Here is a 23,195-nt window from a genome sequence, read left to right as displayed (position 1 = left end):
GGGCGGGGCGCGCGCGGCGCGGGGCTGAGCTCGCAGCGCGCGGGGCTCGGCCGCCGGGACCGCCGAGCCGGGGCCGCGCAGGGCCCGCGAGGAGCGCACGAGCCTTCGAGGTTGCGGACGAGGGAAGGAGGAGCCGCAGCCGACGCCGGCGCCCGCCGGGAGGGAGCCCGAACCCGCCGCGGGCCATGAGCCGCCGGGCCCCGAGAGCCGGGCCGCGGTCGGGGCAGCGCTCCGCCGGCGCCCCGGCCCGCCCGGTCGCAGCTGCGCGCCTGTAGGTACGGCCTGCTTGTCCTCAGTTCCCGCGTCCATCTCCCCAGACCCGGTCCGTCCCTGAGGGCGTGCGTGTGTGTGCGCACGGCTGCCCGGGGAAGCGCGGCCGCACGCGCCCTGGTCCGCGCGTGTCGTCTTTGTGTGCGCGGGTGGGAGGGAGCGCGACGGAGGAGATGCGTCCCCAGCGGGGACCTACTAGCCGACCCCCTCCCGGGCTGGGCGGGAGGGGCCGAGCCGCCTCCGGAGCAGCTGCGCCCCCGCCCCCTCCTAGGGCCCAGGCCGAGTGGTGGGGCGAGCTCAGCGGGCCCCCTGGAGGAGGGGTCTCTGGCCCGGGAGCGTCGCAAGGGAGACCGAGACTCTTCCCTTGGCTGCGAGGGCGGGGGGCGGGCCCACCTGGAAGGAGGGTACGAGCCCCGAGAGGACCCTATCCAGTCCACAGTCACCGGGCCGGCACGCCCTCCATTGGGCCCAGGCCATCTTTCTCACGGTCCCCAGTTCGGCCCGCCCACCCCGGGAGCTCTCCGACCGCCCTCGATAGTGGGGAGGACCGTGGAGGGTGCCCGAGAGGCCGGCTCCTTTAAGAAGGGGCGGGTTCATGCCCTCCATTCAGGCCCTTCGGCCTCAACCATTGATGAACCTACTGGCCGCGCGGGGCCCGGGAACCGCGCCAAGGCCAGGCAGAGGCTGGGACCCGGCCCGGCCCCCATCAGCCCACGAAGTGAGGTCCTCAGAGGGAGAAGGCTACAGTGACGGGGGTCCGTTAGGAACCGCGCAAGGCCGATCCGGCTGCCAGCCTCAGGAGTAACTGAACATGGATAAGCCAGAATCTGTGTTCACACCGACTTGGTGCAGGGGAGAACCTCAGGGGTGGGAGTCAAACCTGGGTTGACCCCTACTTCTGCACTTTGAGCCTCCATTATCTACCTTGTAAAATGGAGACTGTGCCGCCTATCTCCTAGCTGGGGGACCAGTAAGAGTTGTCCGCTTCAACACAGGCCACCGGTCGTGGGGTGAGTGAGGGCAGCAGCAGGAGGGAGGGGAGGTTCCCCTAAGCTGTCTCTACCGGGGACATGATCTGAAACCTCCCCGACTCTGCCCCCACTTTAAACAGATCTCTTCCCTCCTAACCTCCCTGCTCCATCCAGGAGGCCGTTGGTCAGGGGACTGATTAGAACCTTCTAGCTCTAGAAACTTTGGGAGAGGTCTGGCGGTAGGGGCAGTGCTGGGAGGCTGGTGTGAGTCAGGGTGTTCATGGGGGTCTGGAAGGCAGAGTTTCCCACAAACTGTTCCCTTTTACTCCTCTCTCCCCCTAGAGGGCATGAATGAATGATGGTGGGCAAGAGATTCTGAAGCAGGTTAATGGAATGGTTCGAAGTAATTGAGGGTTCATCTGTGCATGCTTTTCCTCTTACCTACTGTGAAAATTGTGTCTAAATTTTCTAAACCCTTCCTACCTACTTAGTGGGTCTCCAAGGAGAATCCATACATACATACCTAAGGGTGGTATTCCACCAAGGCTGAGCATTTGGTTTTGAGTCGATGTGCCAGGCTGAGGGCGTCCTGCTGGTTCTCATGTAGTCTTTACAATAACCCTGTGGGTCTGTTACTATTATTACCACCATTTTACAGAGAAAGAAACAGTTTAAGGGAAGTGAAATGACTCGGCCAGAGTCACTCAACCAACAAGCCAGGCCTCCAAACCACTCGTGTCTGACAAAAGCCTGGCTGTTCCCTCTTGCTCCCTCTTCTATCCTGGGTTGTAGGGAAATGGGGCCTAGGTGTCTTGAGCCTCCCGGCTGCTGTCCACATGGGGTTCTTGGTCCAGTCTTGGAGCCCACCTCCCTTCCTGCTCCTCATTTGTTCACGTGGCTCCAAGGGCAGGGTCAGCCTTGGAGCCTTGGGGAAGTTTCTCTTCCCTTCTCACCTGGCTAGGTCTGTTTTTATGTCTGCACTCTATCCCAAGGGAGTGTGCCTCCTTGTCTAGAGGAGGTTACAGCCAGCACCTCTTTGGGCAGAGCATCAGTGTGTAGGAGTATAGTATCTTTTGACTCCTCTGGGTGATGCAGGATTTGGGCTCCCTTCTCCAGATGCTTCGGACCCTCTATGTATAGGGCCCACCTGGGGGTGCGTATAACATCTGCTGGGGGTTCATGGTCTGGTGCTATCGTAGAGGGGCAGGAGAGGGAGGGTGGAGGCGGGGACAGGACAAAGAGGGCGTTCCCAAGGCCTCCATAGGCTCAGTGGCCTGGCAGCTACTGGGGCAGAGGAGTGGGAGCAGGCGGGGCAATGCCTGGCTGGATGCTGAGACTCCGAGCAGAGAACAAGCAGGGGTTGGAGGACGAAGATGTAATAGAAGTTGGAGGTGGTGAGTTTGAGGCGCCTGGTGATCAGCCAGGCTGGGAGTTCAGGTGCTTGGAGAAAGACCCAAGGAAGCCGTATAAGCATCTGCGGTACCCAGAGTATCTCAGAACTGAGGGGAGGTACTGAAGGTCTCAGGAGTCACTGGTATGTGTGTCATGAAAAAGCCAGAAGGCAGACAGGTGGGCTGGGTGGTGGGGGTTGAGAGCGTCTCGCAGGTTTCAGGGGCCAGGCCAGGGAGGTCTGGGAAGGGTATGAATCCGGACCTAGGTGAGATCCATGGCACTGAGAGAGAGGAAGAGACCTTTGAGGCTTAGGCCAAGGCTGGAGAGGGGGTGCCCCCGCTCTGTACTAGTACAGCTGGAGCCATCCCAGCCTGCATTCCACCTAGAGCCTGTCCAGGAACTGTCCAGCACCAGGTGCTCCTGAAGAAAGATGGGCTTCCCTCTAAGCCCCCCAGGACCCAGCCAAGCTTATTGTCCTGGGCCCTGCTGCCTGCTCTTCTGACTTCTGTCTCCTGCAAGGCCCAGCTCTGGACTCCCCTGCCCTCCACTCTGTCAGAGTGCCGCTTCTCACGGCGGGCATCTCCTCTCGGGAGGCGGGGCCTAGGTCTCCCACGCCCACCATGAATGCCCTCAAAGGAGAGCTTCCCAGGGACAGGGCCCTGTTGTGAGTAGCACATGCTGCAGACAGGTGCGAACTCTGCTGGACACTCCCTTCTTGCCCATTCTGTGACCCCAGACCCACCAGCATGGCTGCTGACATATAGTGGGAAGCCAGCACACATCCAGTGAACGATAGGCTAGTCACCTCCCTTCCAGCAACTTAATTTCTTCATCTGTGCAATGGGCAAATCCTGTCTTCCTGGCCGGGAAGGTGTGAGGGGAGAAGGGTTTGAGGGGCATCTTGGGTGGCTCAGTTGATTGAAGGCTGACAATCTGACTTGAGCTCAGGTCATGACTTCACGGTTTGTGAGTTTGAGGCCTACGTTTTTTTAAACATTTTTTTAAATGTTTATTTTTGAGAGACAGAGTATGAGTGGAAGAGGGGCAGAGAGAGAAACAGACACAGAATCCAAAGCAGGTTCCAGGCTCTGAGCTGTCAGCACAGGGCCCAGTGTGGGGCTCGAACCCATAAACCACGAGATCATGACCTGAGCCGAAGTCGGACGCTTCGCCGACTGAGCCACCCAGGCACCCCAAAAATGAATAAACATTTTTTAAAAAAAGAAGAAGAAGAAGGGTTTGAAACAGGGGCATAGCCCAGTTGGATGTGAGTTCTAGGAAAAGACCTTGGCCACACTGTAGAGCCTGGATTTGTTGGGGGTTGGAGGGGTCAGTGGGAAACAGGGAGGCCAGGGAGGAGGCCTCTAGCCATCTGCTCAGAGCAGTGAGAGGAAAAGAGGGAATGGATACAGAGCATTTACTAAGTAGAAGCAGAGGACTTTTGATTTTTAAACCATTTACTTTTTTTTTTAAGATTTTTTTTTTTAAGTTTTATTTACTAAGGGAGGGAGGGAGGGAGGGAGGGAGGGAGAGTGTATGCGGGAGAGACAGGGAGGGGAGGAGCAGAGAGAAAGGGAGAATCCCAAACAAGCTCCACATTGTCAGTGCGGAGCCCCACACAGGCCTTGATCCCACGAAATGTGAGATCATGACCTGAGCCGAAACCAAGAGTCAGACACTCAACCGACTGAGCCACCCAGGCGCCCCTTTAAAATTTATTTTCAAGTAATCTCTGCACCAGGTGTGGGGCTCAAACTCACAATCCCAAGGTCAAGAGTTGCATGTTCCACTGACTGAGCCAACCAGGTGCCCACCCCCCCCCCCCACCCCCAGTTATTTAATCCTGTGATGGCCCTCTGAGCCCTTTAACAGATGAGGAAACTGAGGCCCTAGGAAGCTGTGGAGCTGGGATTCAAACCCAGACGCACTGGCTCCCGATCTCAGGCTTTTAACCTTCTCCACTGTCCTGCGTGTCAGATGATCAGATGTGGATGCCCAAGCAGTGGGGCCTCTGTGAGGGGGGCAGCTATGGAAGCCCCAAGGACTAGGGGTCTATGGGTCCCAGAGTTCGCCCAGGGTTGGGGGCATCAGTGGAAGCCCAGGGGCTCAGCAGAGGGTTTTCACCACCCCACAGGGGGAAAGGCCAGGAGTGTATGATAGGCGTGGGGAAACCCTGGGCACAGAGCTGCCTCCCAGCGCTGCTCCTCAGCATGGGCCTTGGGCCAGGAAGCAGCCCGTGTGGGAGAGCAGCATGGTTGTTGGTCCCTTCACGGCTGTAGAAACTGATGCTCAGAAAAGCCAGGACCCGGGTGCCTGAGCAGTTAAGCGTCCAACTTGGGCTCAGGTCATGATCTCATGGTTCGTGGGTTCGAGCCCCACGTCAGGCTCTGTGCTGACAGCTCGGAGCTTGGAGCCTGCTTCAGATTCTGTGTCTCCCTCTCTCTCTGCATCTCCCCTGCTCACACTCTGTCTCTGTCTCTCTCAAAAATAAACATTAAAAAAAAATTTTTTTTAAGAAAAGCCAGGGCCACCTAAGGGAACCCCCCCCCCCCCACCGCCACCCACACAGGGCCAGAATCCCAAGGGCTCTTAACCTGCACCTGTCCCTGTCACTAGCCAGAGCGCCCTCCTCCCACACCCGCTCTGCAGCAAAGTCCCAGCAAGTTCGAGGTTGTTAAGATCAGAAATCACACCCATTTCTGCCTCTCCAGGGTCGTGGGGTGAGCACGGATATTCTGTGTGGGGAGGGCGGGGAATTCCAGCCGCCTCCTCCCAAGGAGGCCCTGGTTCAGAGCCTGCCCCAAGAAGATGAGGACGCGTTCTGGGGGTGGGTGGGGCGGGGACTAGACTCTAGAGCCAAGGCCCGAGGCCCCAGCAGTGACGCAGAGAATGTGCCCCATGTACTCTGAGCCTCCGTCCGCAGGACAGACTGAGGCAGCCAGTAGGCGGACGGCACCTCTGGCTGAAGGAACAGCCCAGAGGTTGTCTGCATCCTGTGAAGGGAGGGGTGCAGAGGAGGGGCTGGAGGGGACTGTCCCACAGAGGCCAGGAGGTCAGCTGGAAGGAGAGCAGGATGGAGGACAGAAGGAACGTGTGGGGTCGGGGTAGCCGGGTCAGGAAACCCGGAGGAGAAGACAACAGTGGGCATGGTTGAGGCCACGTGAGGCCTTGTCTCCTCTTCTGGTGCTGGGGGGCCCCTGGTAGAGACCACAAGCTTCCCCAGCGTGAGTGGCTCATGGCGGGGGAGGGGAGCACTGCTCACCCGGTGCAAAACAGAGCGCCCTTAGTTCTGACCCTCACCACCCCTTCTGGCGCTTGGCCGTCTGGGTGCTCTCCAAGCACGGAGCTGAGCGAGGGTGCAGGCGAAGGGTCGAGGACCTTGGTGATGAAGGAGCTTGCCCCCAGGACACCTTTGCAGGGTACTGGGTGGCTAGTTTGCGCTGCAGGGCCGACTTCCCTTCCCTAGGGGCAGACTGCCTTCCGTGATGGTAAAACCCCCAGCTGGGGCTCCCACAAACAAGGCCGTGAGGCCCCTGCAGGTCGTGGGCCAGGCCGGTGCCTCCCGTTCCAGCGGGGCAGAGGTCCTCCGGGAGTTGGATCGATTGGTCGTCAGCCCATTAGCGGGGGTGGCCAGGCTGCCTCATCAATATTTTAAGGCATGACCTGGCCGTGGGGTCCGGAACTGCGTGTGGCAGGGGCTGATGACTGGCCTTTTTTCTATTCCAATTGTGAGTGCTATTTTTACTACCGGAAGGCCAGCCGCCCCCTCTCCCAGGCGGCTAACTGGGTGGGGGTAGGGTCTCCCATCTGGGTTCCTGGCCGCAGGGTTAGGAGAGTCCGTGGCTTGGAAAAGTGACAGGCAGGGACTTGATTAGGCTTCCTCCCTGAAGCCCCCTCCCTTCCCGCTCTGGCCCTGGTGAAATGAGAACGAAAACCAGGAGCCAGACAGGCCGGCTGAGCCTCGGAAACCCCCGGTTGATGGATCAGGGGAGGGTGGTCTACCTGGGTGGGCACCCTTTGTCTCCAGCCCCAGTCCTCAGAGAAGAAGCAACCCCTGCCCGTCCCTGGTCCCAGGGGGGTGACAGTGAGGCCCCAGTCTTCAGTGTCCAAGGGCCGTAACAGTCCCAGGCCTTAGAGGCCACTGCCCCAGCGGCCCATTTTACTGGTGGGGAAGCCTGAGGAGACACAGAGCCTGGCCTGAGACAGAGCCCAGTCCTCTATTGCCCTCCCGCACCGACTCAGCAGGTATCTTCTGGCTGTATGGGGCCACAGGAGGAACTGGGACTCTGCCCATGGAAACAAGAGGGCCAAGGACCACAGGGACCATGGGAGCTCGGGGAGGGAGGGCCAGTGTAGGGAGAAGGCTTCCTGGAAGAAGAGGTTTTACACAGTCTAAACACCAAGTAGAATTTGAGTAGTCAGTAGAGTGAGGACAGCTGTTCAGGCAGGAGACTGGCACAGGCCAGGACCAGGGGGCCACTGGAGGAGGGAGAGCCTAGGGCCATCTGGATTCATCCATAAACCTTCCAGGCGAGCCAGACAGTGGGGGCCAGGGTGAGTTCATCCACCCTGCTTCCAGGATCGCTGGGCTCAGCTTTTCCCACGTTGGGGTCTGGTCACCTGCAGAATGGGAGAGGGCCCCATCTCATTCATTGGGTGACACTGGCTGGTCCCTGGAGAGGGCTGGAAAGGCCTCCTGACTGCACCCGAAGTTAGGGAGGACCCCGGCTCTGCCCGTGGCCGCCCATGGACTATAACATTGCAGAGTCCGCCTCCTGTGCTGTCCTTCCAGGAAGGGACACCCCTTACCCCATTTTAAAGTGAAAAAACAGGCTCAGAGGTGGGAGTTGTGGTCGTCACTCACCCAGAGAGCAGTGGGGTCAGGCTTTGAGCCTAGGTCGGCCAAGATCCCTGCGCTTGGTCTCATCCCCCGTTTTGGCTCCGAGGGCAGTTCGGTTGGGGACAGTACCTCACTGCTCCTGCCAAGGCCGAGGCCTCTTCTGCATGGCTTGCAGCCTTCTCTTTGCAGACAGCCACGTCTGGGCCTCTGTCTCCCTGTCTGTAGCTAGTGTGGGGCTCCCTGCTGGCCCTGCTGTTTGTCACTTACCTCTCCATGCCCAACCCCTGTCCTTTCTATGTAGCCCTGGCTAGACCCGGGGGACACTGAGCCCCATAGGCTCCTGGCCAGCGAGCAGGGGTGGGTGGGGGAGATCAAGGCAGTCCAGTCTCTGCCTAGGACGTGGCCACAGCCACCATACCCTTGACAGATTCTTCTCTTGAGGTCCACCCCTATCTCCAGTGAGGGCTAGCTGGGACCCACGCTGTGAGAGCCTCCCCTCAGGGCCCCATGCCTCCACTCTGTCCCCTTCAAGCAGCAGGAAGAACAGGGAGGACCAGGGATTGATGTGCAAAGAGGCGCACCGGGACTGATTTCCTCCCTGCGCCCCGTTCCCCTGTGGGGCAAACGGGTGTTCACATTCGATGCTGGATTCGGTGCTAGCCCTTCCCAGGCTGCTGTGTCATCCACTCTGACCGCCCTGATGGTACAGGGGGAGAAGTAGGGAGCACTCCCACCTGTGGGGAGCACAACCACACGGGGTAAGTGGATGGGCTTGGAACAACAGGAACAGAGCCTCACCGGCTTAGCCGCCGGGCTTTCTCCCCACTCCCACCCCCAAAAACGTACCCCCTCGGCAGGTCAGGCCAAGGCCTTGTCTCTCCACCTTCCCTGGAGGCCTTGCTGGTAGTGGCAGGTGTGTTCCCACCTCCGCCCTCATTCCTGGCATTATGACTCAGGCCTGTCTTCTGCCCCCAAGGAGTGTCTATGCCGGATGGGGGGGGGGGGGGGGGCAGACGTGGAAACAGACACCTGGAGCACCCTGTCATTGGCACCTTTCCCGAGGGGCATACCGGAGGGGACTGTGGGAGCTTGGAGGAGATCCTCATGCCACATGGGTGGGGGAGGTCAGGGAAGGCTTCCTGGAGGAAGTGCCCCTGGATTAATTATGGGTGCCTCAGCCCCCGTTCTCCCCCAGCCCCTTCCCCTATGTCCTGAAAGTCAGCCTCCGAGTTATTGTTCTTGCCTACAGTGAGGTCACTCTTTGTTCTCCTCCCTCTTCACTGTCATAAAGGCCATCGCAGACCCCACCTCCTCCGGGAAACCCTCCTAACTCCTCGCAACCCTCTTCCGCAGTGCGGGGGCAGCAGTCTCTGAGCAGACCGCTGGTTTGGAAAACTGTCCTCTGTGCTAAGTGCCTCATCAAGTGGCCTGTTTCCTCCCTGGGGCTGCCCTGTGGTTATTGACTGCAGATCGATGGCCGAGGTTGCCCCAAGGTGAGAGGGAATTCCCACAGTGCCCTATGGCCCAGAGGCCCCGCAGATGATCTCACAGAAGTGGGGCAGCTATTTTTACCAGGCGTTTAATTACAGAGTTCGGATCCCAGAGGAGAGATGAGATGATGCTCCCAGGAGCTGTGAGGGAAAGGCCATGCTGGGTAACGTGGGGATCCTGGGAAGGCAGGTGAGGGCTTGACCCTCTGTCTCAATTCCCCTAACACCAGGCTGGCCCCCTCAGACAGGGGCTCCCCAAGGCAGGGCAGGACCACATTACCCCACTTATTCTCCACTGGTAATTTTCCCCCTGGCCTGGGGTCAGGGGTGGACTACGTACACACAATGAGCTTGCTCTGTGCCCCCACGGGTGATGGCCATCTTGGGGGACAAGGAAGCAAGGCCGCCCAAATGACTGGCCACACCAGTAGGGTGGCGATTCAGAGTGATGAAGGCTGGATGGGCCTGGGAGCAGGAGAAAGCTGGCTGACGAGACAGCTCAGATCCCTGTGTTGGGGCCTCTTCAGGAAAACCAGGTTTGGATGGGAGCTCTGGAGGGAACAGGATTCTAGAAGGTGGGAACACAATAGAGAGTACAGGCTCCGGGGGTGGAGAGAGACCTGAGAGGGCAGTGCCTTCGGTGCCAGTATGAAAAGTTGGCTCCTACTTTTCTTTTTAAGCTTCTTTATTTTGAGAGAGAGACAAGAACAGAGCATCCAAAGCGGGCTCTGTGTTGCCAGCACAGAGCCCAATGTGGGGCTCGAACTCACAAACCGCGAGATCATGATCTGAGCTGAAGTCTAACGCTTAACTGACCGAGCCACCCAGGCACCCCCAAATCGGCCCTACTTTATCCATACCAGGTGACCCACGAGTCCTGGAGTCAGGGTGAGAATCCCCGGTCGATCACTAACAAGCTGCATGTTCTTGGGCCCCATGCGAGGGCTTAGGCAGTGACAGCTGTGACATGCCCGTGGGCCAACGTAGGGCTCGAACTCACGACCCTGAGATCAAGAGCCGTGTGCTCCTCCAACTGATCCACCGCCATTCATTCAGTGTTTACTGCGCCTCCATGTGCCCGGCACTGGGGACACAGCCACTTAAAATACTGCATTCTCAGGGGAAGGCCGTGGCGGGCAGTTGGGGACAGGACAACACAACCAAGCAGTGGAATCGATGATATATCAGAGAGGATAAGCATCGTGGAGAGTAGTAAGCAGCCAAAGGGTGTGGAGACACCAGCACTGAGTGGAGCAGGAATCTTCCTTCCTCTCAGTGGAGTGGGGGTTGGGGGAGGCTGTTGGACAAGATGGTATATGAGCAGAAACCTGAAGGAGGTGAGGGAGTGTGGGGGTAAAGAATATTCCAGGCAAGTGCAAGAGAGAATTGCAAGTGCAAAGGCCCTGGGGCTGGACCCAACAGCAGCCAGAGCAGAGTGGCAGGAGATAAGCTCAGTGAGGTAAGTGGAGGCAGATCATGTGAGGCCTGGGTGGTTATGAGAAGGACTTCTACTTTTTCCCTTGAGTGGAATGGGAGCCAATGCAGGATTAGGAGCAAAGGAGGGACCTGATCTGTCTTGTTTTAGGAGTGATGTCTGGGTGGAGAACAGATGGTTGGGGGGTGAGGTCAGGTTCCGGGGGACCGGTGAAGAGGCTGCTCAAGTACTGGAGGCCAGAGAAAGGGTCACGTGGGCCCCTGGGCGGCAGCCTGGATGATGAGGAGTGGAGGAAAGGTTGGGTTCTTGGCATATTTCAAAGGCAGAGCGGAGCGGATTGCCCTTGACTTCTTCCTGCCCACCTGCCTTCGGAGGCCCTCGGATAGAGGTTAGCTTGGGATGCTAGACAACAGGAAGCTCATAGGGACCCCAAATCAAGGCACCTGGCACCCCAGCCTCTTTCACCAGCCCCAGAAATGACCTTGAGAATGCTCTTTGAAGGGTATGACTGGGGGGAGGGGGCTGCCTCCTGCAGACGCCTCTCTCTCTCTGCTCCGAATGGCCACAGGACGTTGCCCCCTCCCCTGCCCCCACCTCAACACACACACAGCCCCAGGGAGCCCTGGGGGGGGGGGGCGGGGAGAGGGGCCGAGTAGTGAGCGCTGTGGTCACAGGGTCACTCTGCACTCTTGTCGCCCACAGCCGCAGGGGGCTGCGATGGGACGGGAGCCATGAATGGTGCCGCCTCCGGCCCCGCCGCCGCCGCCCCCGCCCCGGTCCCCGACTGGCGGCAGTTCTGTGAGCTGCACGCGCAGGCGGCCGCCGTGGACTTCGCGCACAAGTTCTGCCGCTTCCTGCGGGACAACCCGGCCTACGACACGCCCGACGCCGGCGCCTCCTTCTCGCGCCACTTCGCCGCCAACTTCCTGGACGTCTTCGGCGAGGAGGTGCGCCGCGTGCTGGTGGCCGGGCCGGCGCCTCGGGGAGTGGCCGAGCACCCCGAGGCCATGGAGCCCGAGCCGGCGGGGCCCGCGGCGCTCAAGGCGGCGGCCTATGGCCACTCGCGGAGCTCCGAGGACGTGTCGACGCAGGCGGCCGCCAAGGCCCGCGTCCGCAAGGGCTTCTCGCTGCGCAACATGAGCCTGTGCGTCGTGGACGGCGTGCGGGACATGTGGCACCGGCGCGCCTCCCCGGAGCCCGACGCTAGCGCCGCCCCGCGGGCCGCCGAGCCCCCAGCCGAGCCGCGAGACAAGTGGACACGGCGCCTGCGGCTGTCGCGGACGCTGGCGGCCAAGGTGGAGCTGGTGGACATCCAGCGCGAGGGCGCGCTGCGCTTCATGGTGGCCGACGACGCGGCCGCGGGCCCGGGCGGCACCGCCCAGTGGCAGAAGTGCCGCCTGCTCCTGCGCAGGGCCGTGGCCGGCGAGCGCTTCCGCCTGGAGTTCTTCGTGCCGCCCAAGGTGAGCGCCAGCCCCGTCCGGGGGGGCGGCTGCGGGTGTCAGGGGCTGGCTTCCGGGCCACACTGCCTGGCTGCCTGCCCTCCTCCGTCCTTCATCTGGGGCCCCTGGGTGGCTGGGGCCTCCCAGACAGGGTGACAGTGGCACAGAGAGGGTGCCTGAAATGTGTTGGTCCCCAGCGCCGCCCAGCCCCTGCTGGCCGGCCCTTTTCAGGCTTTGAAAGCTGAGCTTCTCGCTGTCACCAGCATTGCTGCTCACCTGAGTGCACCCGGCCCCTCCCCAACTTGGGCCCTCTCCCATGGAGAGCCCCCGGGGGCAGCTATGGGCCTCCTCCAGGGGGCACACCTGCCCTATTTGGAAAGTGGGAATCATTGTAGTAACAGTGGCCCACTTTCCAAGGGCACGCGGCCCTCCCAGGCCTAAGCCGGGTGCGAAGTCTCCTCCCCCGCCAAGACCCCGGCAGGGAGGGCATCGTGGTCCCCAGGTCACAGAACAGAGAACAAAGGAATGCTCAGAGAGGAGGTGTGGCCTGCCCAAGGGCGCACTGCTGGTGGGTGGCAGAGCCGGGCTAATTCTACCCACCACCCTGGTGGTCCCTAGAATGAGGGAGCGTGGAGGTGGGAGCCGCATGTGTGCTAGGAGATTCGGAAAGGTGGGAGGTCGTGCTGGAGCAGAAGCTGGCAGCATCCCCAGGAACCACCCAGGCCCTCAGCCCCCACCCCAGGCCTACTCTACTCCCAGGCACCTTTAGTCACCCTGAGCCTCTCGCCTTCTCCATCTCCCGGTCTGTCTCTCCCCACTGCCTCCTGGCCTCTCTCCACTGGAGGTACAGGGCGTGGGCTCCCCGAGGCTCAGTGCCCACAAGCTGCGTGGACTCTGGAGAGGTGACTTCCCAGGGACACGCTTACTCCCTGAAGAGCTTTCTCCTTGAGTCCAAGGACCCCGACTTCCCGAGGGTTTTTTCCCCTGCCAGGCCCCCACCGTTAGGCCCCTGAGAGAAATCACTGACCACTATGCCCAGCTCCACCGCTTGTCAGACCGAGGCCTGGCAAGTGGGGGGTGGGGGGGCTGGGGCTTGCCCAGAGTTGCCCAAAGGGCAGGGGCAGAGGCCCAGGGCTCCAAAGCCTCTGGGCCTGAGTGGCAGTCACAGCTGCCTGGCCATAAATAGCAGTGTCTGCAGCCCTTGGGGGGAGGACGTACAGGAGATGGGGCCTCTCTGTTAGTCTCTCTGGAGCCCACCATTCACCACTGACAGAGGGCAGAGCTCCTGAAGGGTCACTTTCCCAGCTCTGAGGAAGGCAGACGGGTGGGTTCCTAGCCCCTGATCTGGCCTCAGGCCCTCCTTTTTCCAACGAAGTGTTTGTGAATTCAGAAGTGAACCCCATAGAAGGTAGATAATACTATGGTCAGGGCTCAGATCAGGTCCCCCAAATGTGTTGGCTCCCAGGGTGTGTGAGCCCCACAGGGCATCCCTGCTGACACCCCTTCCCAATGCCTTTTAGTCCTGTTCACCCACCCCTGGGCCAGATCTCCTGCTCCTGGAGGCCTAGCTGCACCCTTGGAGCACAGGAGCACAGAGTCCGCGGCTTAGGGACTTTTTCCTGGGATCCTCAGACTTCCCTCTCACAGCCCCATGAGTCAAGTCTCTGGCCTCCTGCTCCCTCATCCTGCAGGAAGCCTCCTAGACCTCAGGTCCCCCCCACCATAGCCCTTTGCCAGGCCAGCCCTGGGGGCCCAGGGAGCAGTGGGCCTGGCCCATGCTGTTGGGGAGCCATCAGGGAACCTGTATGTGCAGGACTAGATGGTCAACTTCAGCGGGGCAAGCACTGGATACTCTGGGAGCCCTAAGGAGGGGAAGCTCGGGCTGCAGAAGTGTCCACCAGGAGCAGAGCCCCCGGGACGGGCCTCTCCGGAGGCACACGAGCTGAGTGAGCAAAGGCGGGAGGTGCAACACAGCCTGACAGCTCTGGCCAGGGAAGAGGAATGGGGAGGTGTGGCTGGAGCGGGGTCAAAGGCCGCTGGGCCAGGACAGACGCAGTTCAGATGCCAGGCAGGGGAATCCAGCTGAAGCCCCCAGGCCAGGCCTGCCCTGCAGGACCACACGCCCCTGCTCCACTGGCTGGCACGATGGCCTGCCCTGGTCAGCCGAGGCCCTCGGTCCCTGCTCCAAGTCCCGCCAGCCTGCACCCGCTGGATGGCAGCCAGTGCTACCAGGAATTCCCATCAGCCTGCCCACCCAGCGTGTGGCCCTTCCCTTTCCTCCTGAGAAAGTCCCTATTCTGGAGCCCAAGCCCTGCCGGGAAGCCCAGTCTCAAGCCAGCCCGGGAGGACTTTAGGGCCATGGCCAGGAGCTTTGGAGCAGAGTGGGGCGGGGCCAGGCACAGGGTGGTCCTCCCCCGGAGACCTGATGGCTCACCTTGGTTAAACCCCACACTGGTCCCTTTTCCTCCCCCCCGGGGACATGGCCCTGCCCAGCTCCAGGAGCCCTGTTCTAAGTCAGGGACTCCAGAGCCAGGCTCTGGAAAGTCTAGTCTAAAGGGGGAGGAGAGCATTTTTTCCCTAAATGAACTAAGACAGACCAGAAGATCCCTCCCTCCATCGCACACAGTCAGGGGGAATATTGTCTGTCAAACGTTCGTTTCAGAGATATTTTTACCTCAGCATGTATGTGCCGGGTCACGATGTCAAATCTATTTCTTACTACGGGTCAAGGTCAAAAATGTGAGAACCACAGATGTGGTGGGTAGAAGGGCTGCAGAAGGGCAGCCTGGGTGGTTTTCCCGTCAGGGCTCAGAGGTGGGAGACTCCGATGTCAGCTCCAGCTGTCTGTGACTTGCCCTGTAACTATGGGGGGAGGTCCCTTGTTTCCTAGAAACCCCCTCAACGTAGCCATCGGTGGAAAATGGAGTTCGGAGCACCTCTGTGCCCAGGGCTGCTCTGACCTCCGAGAGGTGGGAGGGCAGCGAGGGTGTCAGAAGGCCCCGGGTGACTCTCTCACCGCCCCTTCCCCTGGTCTCCCAGGCCTCCAGGCCCAAGGTCAGCATCCCTCTCTCGGCCATCATCGAGGTCCGCACGACCATGCCCCTGGAGATGCCAGAGAAGGACAACACGTTTGTGCTCAAGGTGAGCCCCACCCCCAACCTCACAGATCCTCTGGCTGCCCCAGGCCACCTCTGCTGAGGGCCGCTGCCGGGGTGGGGGTGGGGGGGGCTGCGGGTGGTGAGGGTAAGGAGCCAGCAGCAGGGCACGGGGAGGCGGCCCTGGTTGGGGAGGCCCAGGACCCTACCCCGACGTCTAGCACACAGCTAGGACTCGAACCCAGGCCTGGGCTCTAGCACCGTGGGCTCTGGGTGTCACCCACCATCTGCCCCCCCGCCCCATTCCCATTTCCTCCTGACCCCTTGAAGCTCCTCTGAGTTTCACTTCCTCGCCTCCCTTCCCCAACTGGAACCAGCATGTCCCCACCCCGCAGTCTGCAGCAGTTATGCAAATGCCCCTGTCGCAGGGCACTGGAGTGTGGGAACCTGCCTGGCCCCACGGAGGGCACAAAGGCATTGAGGGTGGGCGGGAGGGGCACCCCAGTGGGTCTGGGGGCAGCTCGTCCTTTTTCCCAGGCTCCACGGTACCAGGGTGGCCCGCTGGGGTTGCTGAGGACACAGCTCCAGGCTGCCAGCGCTGTGGCCCTGTGCCTCCTCAAAGCACTGCAGGGTGTTTGTGAGGCCAAGTCCCCAAGGAGGCCCGGTTCCACCCACCCAAAGCTACATGAAGCTCCCACCCCCCTCTCTAGGCTCCTCGTCGGGTTTATGTTTTACTTGGCCCTGTTTGTTTAGTCACAAACTCCCTTATTCGTTTAGCAAACGTTTGCCAAGCCCCTACCCTGAGTCACCCCAGGCCAGGGGCCGAGAAGGTAGTCCCTCCCTGCCTGGCATTCTTGTCTGCTGGGCGAGACAGGCCCAGAGCCTCACTCCTGACAGCTGGCTGGCCACCGTGCTTCTGACTGTGCCTGGGAGCCCCGAGGCAGAGGGGCTCACCTGCCAGCTCCGCTCCGGGCCTCAGTTTCCCCATCTGTCGAGACAGGACTTAAACCCCACCACCACCACCAGCTCTAAGATGCCGGGAGTCAGCAACCGCTTTTTAACCGAGACGCACACCTGAACCTGGGGTCAGGTCCCAGCGCTGCCACTGAGTGCTGGTGTGAACAAGTCAGCTGACCTCTCTGAGCCTCAGTCTTCGCCATCAAATGGGGAAAACATACCGCCCCCCTCACAGGGCTGCTGGGAAGAGGTCCTCAGGTGACGCATGTGCAGAATTGCACTTTGGACCACGGCAGGGGCTTCCTCCTCCTCTCCGCCCCTCCAGGCGCTGAGGTGTGGGAGCCCCTCGACTCGATGTGCTAGGCCAGCTGGCCCTTCATTCACTTAAGGGCTGTGACACTCTTTTACCCCATCTCTGGGGTGCCAGGGTACGTCCCTTCCTTGGCCAGCATGGCTTCCTCAGAGGCTGCGTCCCCAGGGCCCAAGGAACTGTGGTCAGCAGGGCCGGACATCGCCCCGGGTGATCCCCACTGGCAGGCTCTGGAGGGAGGGGCTGCCGAAAGTGTGGCCAAGGCTCCACCCCAGGACCCTGACCTGGGCTTGGGGTGCTACCCGATGGTGACCCCGCTGTCTTCCCTGCTGCCCACACCAGTGAGCCCCCGTGATGGAGGGGCGGGATGAGCCATTTGTCCCGGAGTCTGGAGCCCTTGGCTGAGGGCACTAACAGACCGGGACTCCTGGCTGCCCCCTCCCCAGGTAGAGAATGGAGCCGAATATATCCTGGAGACCATCGACTCACTGCAGAAGCACTCGTGGGTGGCTGACATCCAGGGCTGTGTGGACCCCGGGTGAGTGCCCCAGGTGGCCCTCAGATGGGTAGATGGGGTGGGGGCCTGGCTGGGTAGTACCCTTGGTCCCCCCTACGGGATGAGGTTTCCGGTGAGGGTGGGGGCTGAGCTTGGAAGCTGGGCTTTGCTCATGGCAGTCCTGTCCATGTTGGTGCTGCCGGCCAGGCTCACGTCGTTCCCCACCCCCAACGGGCTCTTTGAAGCCTGCTGCACAGGGCCAGGGCCTCGGGACCTGGGAGAAGGTTAGACTGATGCTTATCCCCACTCCAGGGTAGTCTGAGACCACTAGGAGATGGGCAGTGATGGGGAGAGCCCAAAGGGCCAGGGGTGGGGGAACAGAGGCAAGGCCCCGAACCCAGCCCTGGGGCTCGGAGAAGGCGTGCTGGTAGAAGGACTCACCTCTTCTGAAACTTAAAGGAAGAGCTGGCCTGAGCCAGGCAGAGGGGACTGCTCAGCCAAAGGTGTGAGGTGTGTGAGCGCCTGGGACTTGCGGGGAATGTCGAGGCCTCCGGGTTGCTGGAAGTAGAGTTGATGAGGGCAACTTTGATGAGAGCCTGGGAAGTTGGGGGCAGCGGGAGCCATGGCGAGTCATAGGCAGAGGGCAGCTACGGTCAGCTGTGTGGGGAGGAGCAGCAGGGAGGCTGGCTGCATGATCCAGGAGAGACTCTGAGGCCAGGAGTAGGAGGGGCAGGCTGGCCAACCCCGGAGCACTTGGCAGCAGCTTGTCTGGCTAATGGGGTGAGCCAGGCCCGGGGGGAGGGGCTGCTGCTTTCTAATTAACAGCTTCATTTGAAGAAGCACAATTAAAGGCCTGAGTGCCTCCCAGGCCCCCCGATCCCCAAAGTGGCTGTAATCCCTCCCTTGCCACCGTCCCAGCCATCTGGTCTGCAAACTCTTCCCCCAGCCCCTGTGAAGGTGACCCTCACTTTGCAGCATTTTCAAGCTGGCAGGGTCCCAGATGCCTCATGTCATGGACAGGGAGACAAAGGCTGGGGCAGGGAAGGGAGCCGCCCGGGGCCCCGCCTACCACCGTGCCCTGCCATCGTCTGAGGGACACCCCCTGGGGTCCCAGGAGGAAGACTGCACCCACTTGGCGAGCCGTCCATATGGCCTAGTCATGTACATGGTGGCCAGACAGTGAGCTGATGGTGTGACAGAGGGACGTGGAGGCAGAGGGACCCAGGCCAGCAGGAGAGGGCTGCCGTTGTCAGCCTGGGCATGGCTCCCTGAGCAGCCGGTGGCTGGGGTCCGAGTCCCGTGGCAGGACACGGTTGTGCTTTCCTGCCTTCACAGGGACAGCGAGGAAGACGCCGAGCTGTCCTGTGCCCGGGGGGGCTGTCTGGCCAGCCGAGTAGCCTCCTGCAGCTGTGAGCTTCTGACTGACGGTAGGTGGGGGCCGAGCTGGCGGGGGTAGCGGAGGGCAGGGCCGGAGGGGGTGGGTGTTCCCGGATGGCCACTTCTCTCCAGCAGGGGACCTGCCCCGGCCCCCAGAGACAACGGCAGCCGTGGTGACAGCTCCACACAGCCGAGCTCGAGATGGCGTTGGGGAGTCCCTGGTCCACGTCCCTCTGGAGACCTTCCTGGAGACCCTGGAATCCCCGGGTGGCAGAGGCAGGGACAGCAGTAACACAGGTGCAGTGGGTGTGGGGTTCTGTCCCCGGGCCTCCTTCCTGAACCCCCACCCCAGGCCGCAGAGGCCCCTGGACTCCCTCTAAGGCCATTCCTGAGCCTCAGAAGTCATGACATTTCACGCCACCGGGTCCAGTGCTCAACAACTCAGTAGGCAAGTCCTACCTGACCCCTCCCACAAGCCCTGGGTTCCGTGGAACATGCTTGTAAAGGGTTGGAACCAGGAGTGGGGGACGAGGAGACTTGACTCGTTCCCAGGTTTGTTGCCGACTTACAGAGTGACTCCAGGATCATTGGTCGCCCTGTGCCTCAGTTTACCTCATATGCTGAACTAGTGGGTTGGGTTGGTGCCCTGCCCTGTTCTAAGATCATTCAAACAGCATTTTATGTGCAAATACCCAACAGGCTGGTGCATCACCTCTCATTTACTTACCCCCCCGCCACCGCCTCCCGTCCACTCCCCCATGCCCCTCACGCTGTCGTCCTCTCCCAGGGGAGGAGGGAGTGGAGGCAGAGCCTGAGGCCGAGCCTGAGCTGGAACTCTCCGACTACCCCTGGTTCCACGGCACGTTGTCACGGGTCAGGGCGGCTCAGCTGGTGCTAGCGGGAGGACCCCGGAGCCACGGCCTCTTCGTGATCCGCCAGAGCGAGACTCGGCCTGGGGAGTACGTGCTGACCTTCAACTTCCAGGGCAAGGCCAAGGCAAGTCGGGCAGGGGAGGTGGCGCACAGAGGCCGAGTGGCCGGCTGGAAGGGAGGGGTGCTAAGGAGGTGCCAGGAGCAGGCTCCGCGGTACAGGCGGGGCGTGACTGCCCACAGGCATGCCCTCACCCCACCTGTATCCCCACCCCCACCCCTCTGAGGGCTGCAGTCAGCCCCAGATGTGGCTTCTTCATTGTCCACATGGGGAAGCCACCCACGTTTTGGCTGAGCCCACAGGAGGCCGGGCCCTTCTGAGAGTTTAAATTTGACCCTGTACCTTGCGGATCGCTTACCACTGAGACTTCTGAGGGTCTCCGCCACATTGGTGCAGAGCAGAGGTCAACCAAGGCCCTCCTGCCCCACCCACCCCCACACGGCTCTCTTCTTCCCTGCTCAGGTCAGTTCCCCAAGCCCTCCCGGGCCCCGGCTCTGAGCCAGACCGGTGGCAGGCCCAGGGTCACAGAACCGCACGCAGGTGGTGTCCTGAAGAGCCAGGCAGGAAAGAAGGAGGAGGAGGACTGGGCCAGAGGGCTGCCATGCAGGGTCTTAGGGCCGGGGGGTGCTCCTGACCCCACCAGCCAGAATAAGGGGTCAGTGACCCGAGGCATGCAGTGAATGGAGAATCCTCCAGGGGAAGACGAGCAGAAGGGAGGTCCAAACAGGGCACAGCAAGGGAGTGGCCGTGCATCCAGATGGGGGGGGCTCCTGAGGAAGGGTACTGTGTGCTAATAATGACCTGAAGTGCAAAGGAAAACATGACAGAACATTGGGGCGGGGAGGGGTGGTTTGTGGCTACAATGTGACCAGAATGGGCAGGAACCCCATCCCACTCCCCCCAACCATCCCAAGTTTCCGATAAGGAAACAGACCCGGCCCCGGCTCCTCCCAGGACACGGTTCCCGTCAGTCCCTGCTGGAGGAGGGGGCACCCCAGGACTCCTGCTCCAGGCCTGCATTGGTAGTCAGTGCCCCAACCCCTGGTTGGCCTGCCACAGGCCCTCCCCCCGCTCCCTGGGCATCTCTCCTCGGCAGCGCCGGCCCCGCCATGAAAGAGACGGCGCCTCCCCGGGGGACACCTCCTTGGAAAGCAGCTGCCCTTCCCAGTTCCTCTGGCAACCAGGCACTTAACGCCCGTCCCTGGCAGCCTGAAGTTTACCTTCCGGGCCAGCACTGCCCCACACAGACTCCCTGGAGGGCCTGGGTCTGACTCCTACCCAAGCCAGAGGCTAGGACCGTGTCCGGCCCCCTGTGGGACATCAGTGGGGGGAGGGAGTTGGGAGGTGGTGAAGCAGAGTGGGAGGCTCCTCTCCTTCCAAGAGCGTGACCCAGCCTTGAACTCACCCCATCTGCTGCCCCATCAGAGCAGGGTGACTGTCCAGCATTTGACGTGTTAGTCGTGGGATAGAGCAGGACCCCCAGCCTGCTGCTTGCACACCTCCTAGGAAGAAAGACCCCTGTCTTCCTAGGCAGCTCTCTCCATCTTCGGGTAATATGTCCCGAAAACTGAGACGCTCTGCCTGGTCCTCTACCCCCAAAGGCCCTGCCCAGACTTGAGGCTATAGTAGGACCCACTATGCTTTTCCTCTCCGGCTGAGCCCCTGCCCTAGGCTGCCATTGATGCTCCCTGGGTTCGCTCACACTGTTCTGGCAACTTCTGGCCCTGCTGAGTGGCAGAACTTCCTCACCGGGCTTCTCTGTCCTTTATGTAGGGGGCCAGGCCTGTTTCCTCTCCTGGGCGTACCCTGAAACCCTCCTGTCCCTGGCTCTCTTGCTACACCCTCCCGCCACCCCCCAGACAACCACCCTTCCTCCTGTCGTATACACATTGAGCAAAATAAGGCTGAGGCCAGAGACCTGTGGCTCACCACTAGAGACCACAGGCCTGTGTCTCCTCTCCCTGAGGCAACTGTCACGTGTGGGCTCCCCTGGAGACCCAGGAGGAACCAGCGCTATCCCTCGTGCTTCAGGGGCTCCTGCGACAGCACAATTGGGAAGCAAGATGTGGTCACTCCTCCCCAGCTGGACTCAGGGTTGTTTCTACCCTCTGGGCTTGGACTCTACAGGAATAACAGGCCGACCGCTCCCCGCTGGGGTGGGAGAATCACACAAATGAGTTCTCTTCCCAGCTGGGTGCCCTGTGACTGTGGGCGAGTCACTCCCTCCCAGTGCCTCAGTTTCCCCATCTCTAACACGGGGGCTGTATCTCCACCCTCGAGGGCTAGTGGAGACGAGAGATGGGGTGTGAAGGGCATGATGTGGGTGCGTCTAGCACAGGGACGAATGCATGGCTCCCTTCAGTCCCAGCCTGGCTCTGTTGCCCTCCTTCCCCATCCTTACTACAGGGGTAACCCCCTAAGAGGGGGCTCACGGGTGCGGTGTCCCCGCTCTGACACAGCCCCACGTGGCCTCTTCGAGACCTCGTGTTCCCAGTGCCCCCCAGAGGCGCTTGCGAAGCCGCTGGCTAGTCCAGGACCCCACCACTGACCACACCCACCTGTGTCCACAGCACCTGCGCCTGTCCTTGAACAGCCACGGGCAGTGCCACGTGCAGCACCTGTGGTTCCAGTCTGTGCTTGACATGCTGCGCCACTTCCACACCCACCCGATCCCACTGGAGTCAGGCGGCTCTGCGGATATCACCCTACGCAGCTACGTGCGGGCCCAGGGCCCCCCACCCGGTAAGGCTCCCCCAGTGGGCCTGTGTAGACAGGTGGGCGGTGGGCAGAGGGAGGGAGTCACCCACAGGTGGGCGCGGCACTGCCAGTCCGGGTCGGAGGAGCGCCAGGTCTTGGGCGGTTGGAAGCACTCTGGGCCATGGGGGTTGGGAGGAGACTGGCAGCCCCGGGCCAGGTCCGGAGTGATTCCGGAAGGAGGTCGCCCAGAGGCGGCGCTGCGGGGGTCCCTAGACGCCTGCACGGGTGGGGCTCGGCGCCGAGCCGCTGAAGGAAGTGTCGTGTCGAGGGGGGTGGTGAGGGTGGCCAGCACGCGCAGGTCTGTGTGTACCTGGGACGTTAGGTACCCGGGGATGGGGGACCGGAGCCGGGAGACCTGAATGCGAGTCCCGGCCCCGGGTGTGATCCCAGGCTACCCGGCACTCCGCGTCCCCGCGTGACACGCCGGGGCTGCGGAGGGCTGGGGGGGTGGGGGGGGGCGGTCGGGGGGCGGTCGAGGGTGCCCGGGCCGGGCCCTGACGCGCCCGCGCTCTCCCGCCGCAGCCCCGGGGCCCTCGCCCAGCGCCGCGCCCGCGCCCCCCGCCTGCTGGAGCGAGCCGGCGGGCCAGCACTACTTCTCCAGCCTGGCCGCCGCCGCCTGCCCTCCCGCCTCGCCCTCGGAGGCGGGCGGCGCCTCGTCCTCGTCCGCCTCGTCGTCCTCGGCCGCGTCGGCGCCGGCCGCCCCGCGCCCCGCCGAGGGCCCGCTGAGCGCGCGCAGCCGCAGCAACAGCGCCGAGCGCCTCCTGGAGGCGGCGGGGGGCGGCGCGGACGAGCCCCCGGAGGCCGCGGCCGGCGAGGGAGCGCGGGGCCGCACGCGCGCCGTCGAGAACCAGTACTCCTTCTACTAGCCCGGCGCGGCGGCGCCAAGGCCCTCGGGCCCCCCGGACTCGCCGTGCGGCCGCCGCCGTACCCGTCCATCCCTCCGTCCAGCGGCCCCAGCCCGGCGCTGGGTGGGAAAAGCGAAGCTCTTCAGTGAAGACATAAATGTTATTAAAGAGCCTGTTTTAGGGACTGCACACGGCTCTCCTGTCGTCCTTTCTCCTGCCCTGGCCTCGGACACCGCTCCTCTGGGACTGCGGGGAAGGAGGGCGGGTACCACACCGGGCATCCCCATCTCCTACACCTTCCCTATCCAGGCCCGCAGTGGCTGGATTCAGCTGGATCCGGCTCTGCCTTAGGGGATCCAGCTCCCAGTCTGGCGAGGAGACGACCCGAAGGAGACACCGTGCACTAGGCCCCACAGCAGGGCTCAGGGAGACGGCCCCGGGGGGGAAAGGGATCGGGGAGGGGGCTTTATTGGAATTTTGGGTGAGCTGTGACCTGAGCAGACCCTTGGGGGGAAGAATGAAGGGTGGTGGTTGGGGAAAAAGGAGAAAGGAGGGATCCTTTGATGCAGGGACTCGGGGAAGATGGTGGGG

General features: G+C 61.9%; 1 protein-coding gene across 6 annotated transcripts in view; it reads left to right on the top strand.

Annotated features, from left to right (window-relative positions):
- The window catches only part of SH2B2 (SH2B adaptor protein 2), a 25,023-nt gene extending 1,998 nt beyond the window's left edge, over positions 1–23,025 (top strand). The window contains exons 2-9 of one of the 6 annotated variants that reach the window (XM_049638804.1): positions 11,101–11,858; positions 14,877–14,978; positions 16,646–16,737; positions 18,031–18,122; positions 18,205–18,369; positions 18,860–19,068; positions 21,573–21,744; positions 22,282–23,025. In XM_049638804.1, the coding sequence (XP_049494761.1) occupies positions 11,101–11,858; positions 14,877–14,978; positions 16,646–16,737; positions 18,031–18,122; positions 18,205–18,369; positions 18,860–19,068; positions 21,573–21,744; positions 22,282–22,625 (1,934 nt within the window). In that variant the 3' untranslated portion in view covers positions 22,626–23,025. Of the gene's footprint in view, positions 1–18; positions 276–11,100; positions 11,859–14,876; positions 14,979–16,645; positions 16,738–18,030; positions 18,123–18,204; positions 18,370–18,859; positions 19,069–21,572; positions 22,189–22,281 lie in introns of those variants that run through there. The other 5 variants (XM_049638801.1, XM_049638802.1, XM_049638803.1 and 2 more) reach the window with 5 other exon arrangements.
- Positions 23,026–23,195: the final 170 nt, after the last annotated feature.

This window comes from Panthera uncia, chromosome E3, assembly GCF_023721935.1.
Source record: "Panthera uncia isolate 11264 chromosome E3, Puncia_PCG_1.0, whole genome shotgun sequence".
NCBI lineage: Eukaryota > Metazoa > Chordata > Mammalia > Carnivora > Felidae > Panthera > Panthera uncia.
The sequence above is the reverse complement of the archived record's forward strand: the minus strand, read 5'-3'. Positions and strand labels throughout refer to the sequence as shown.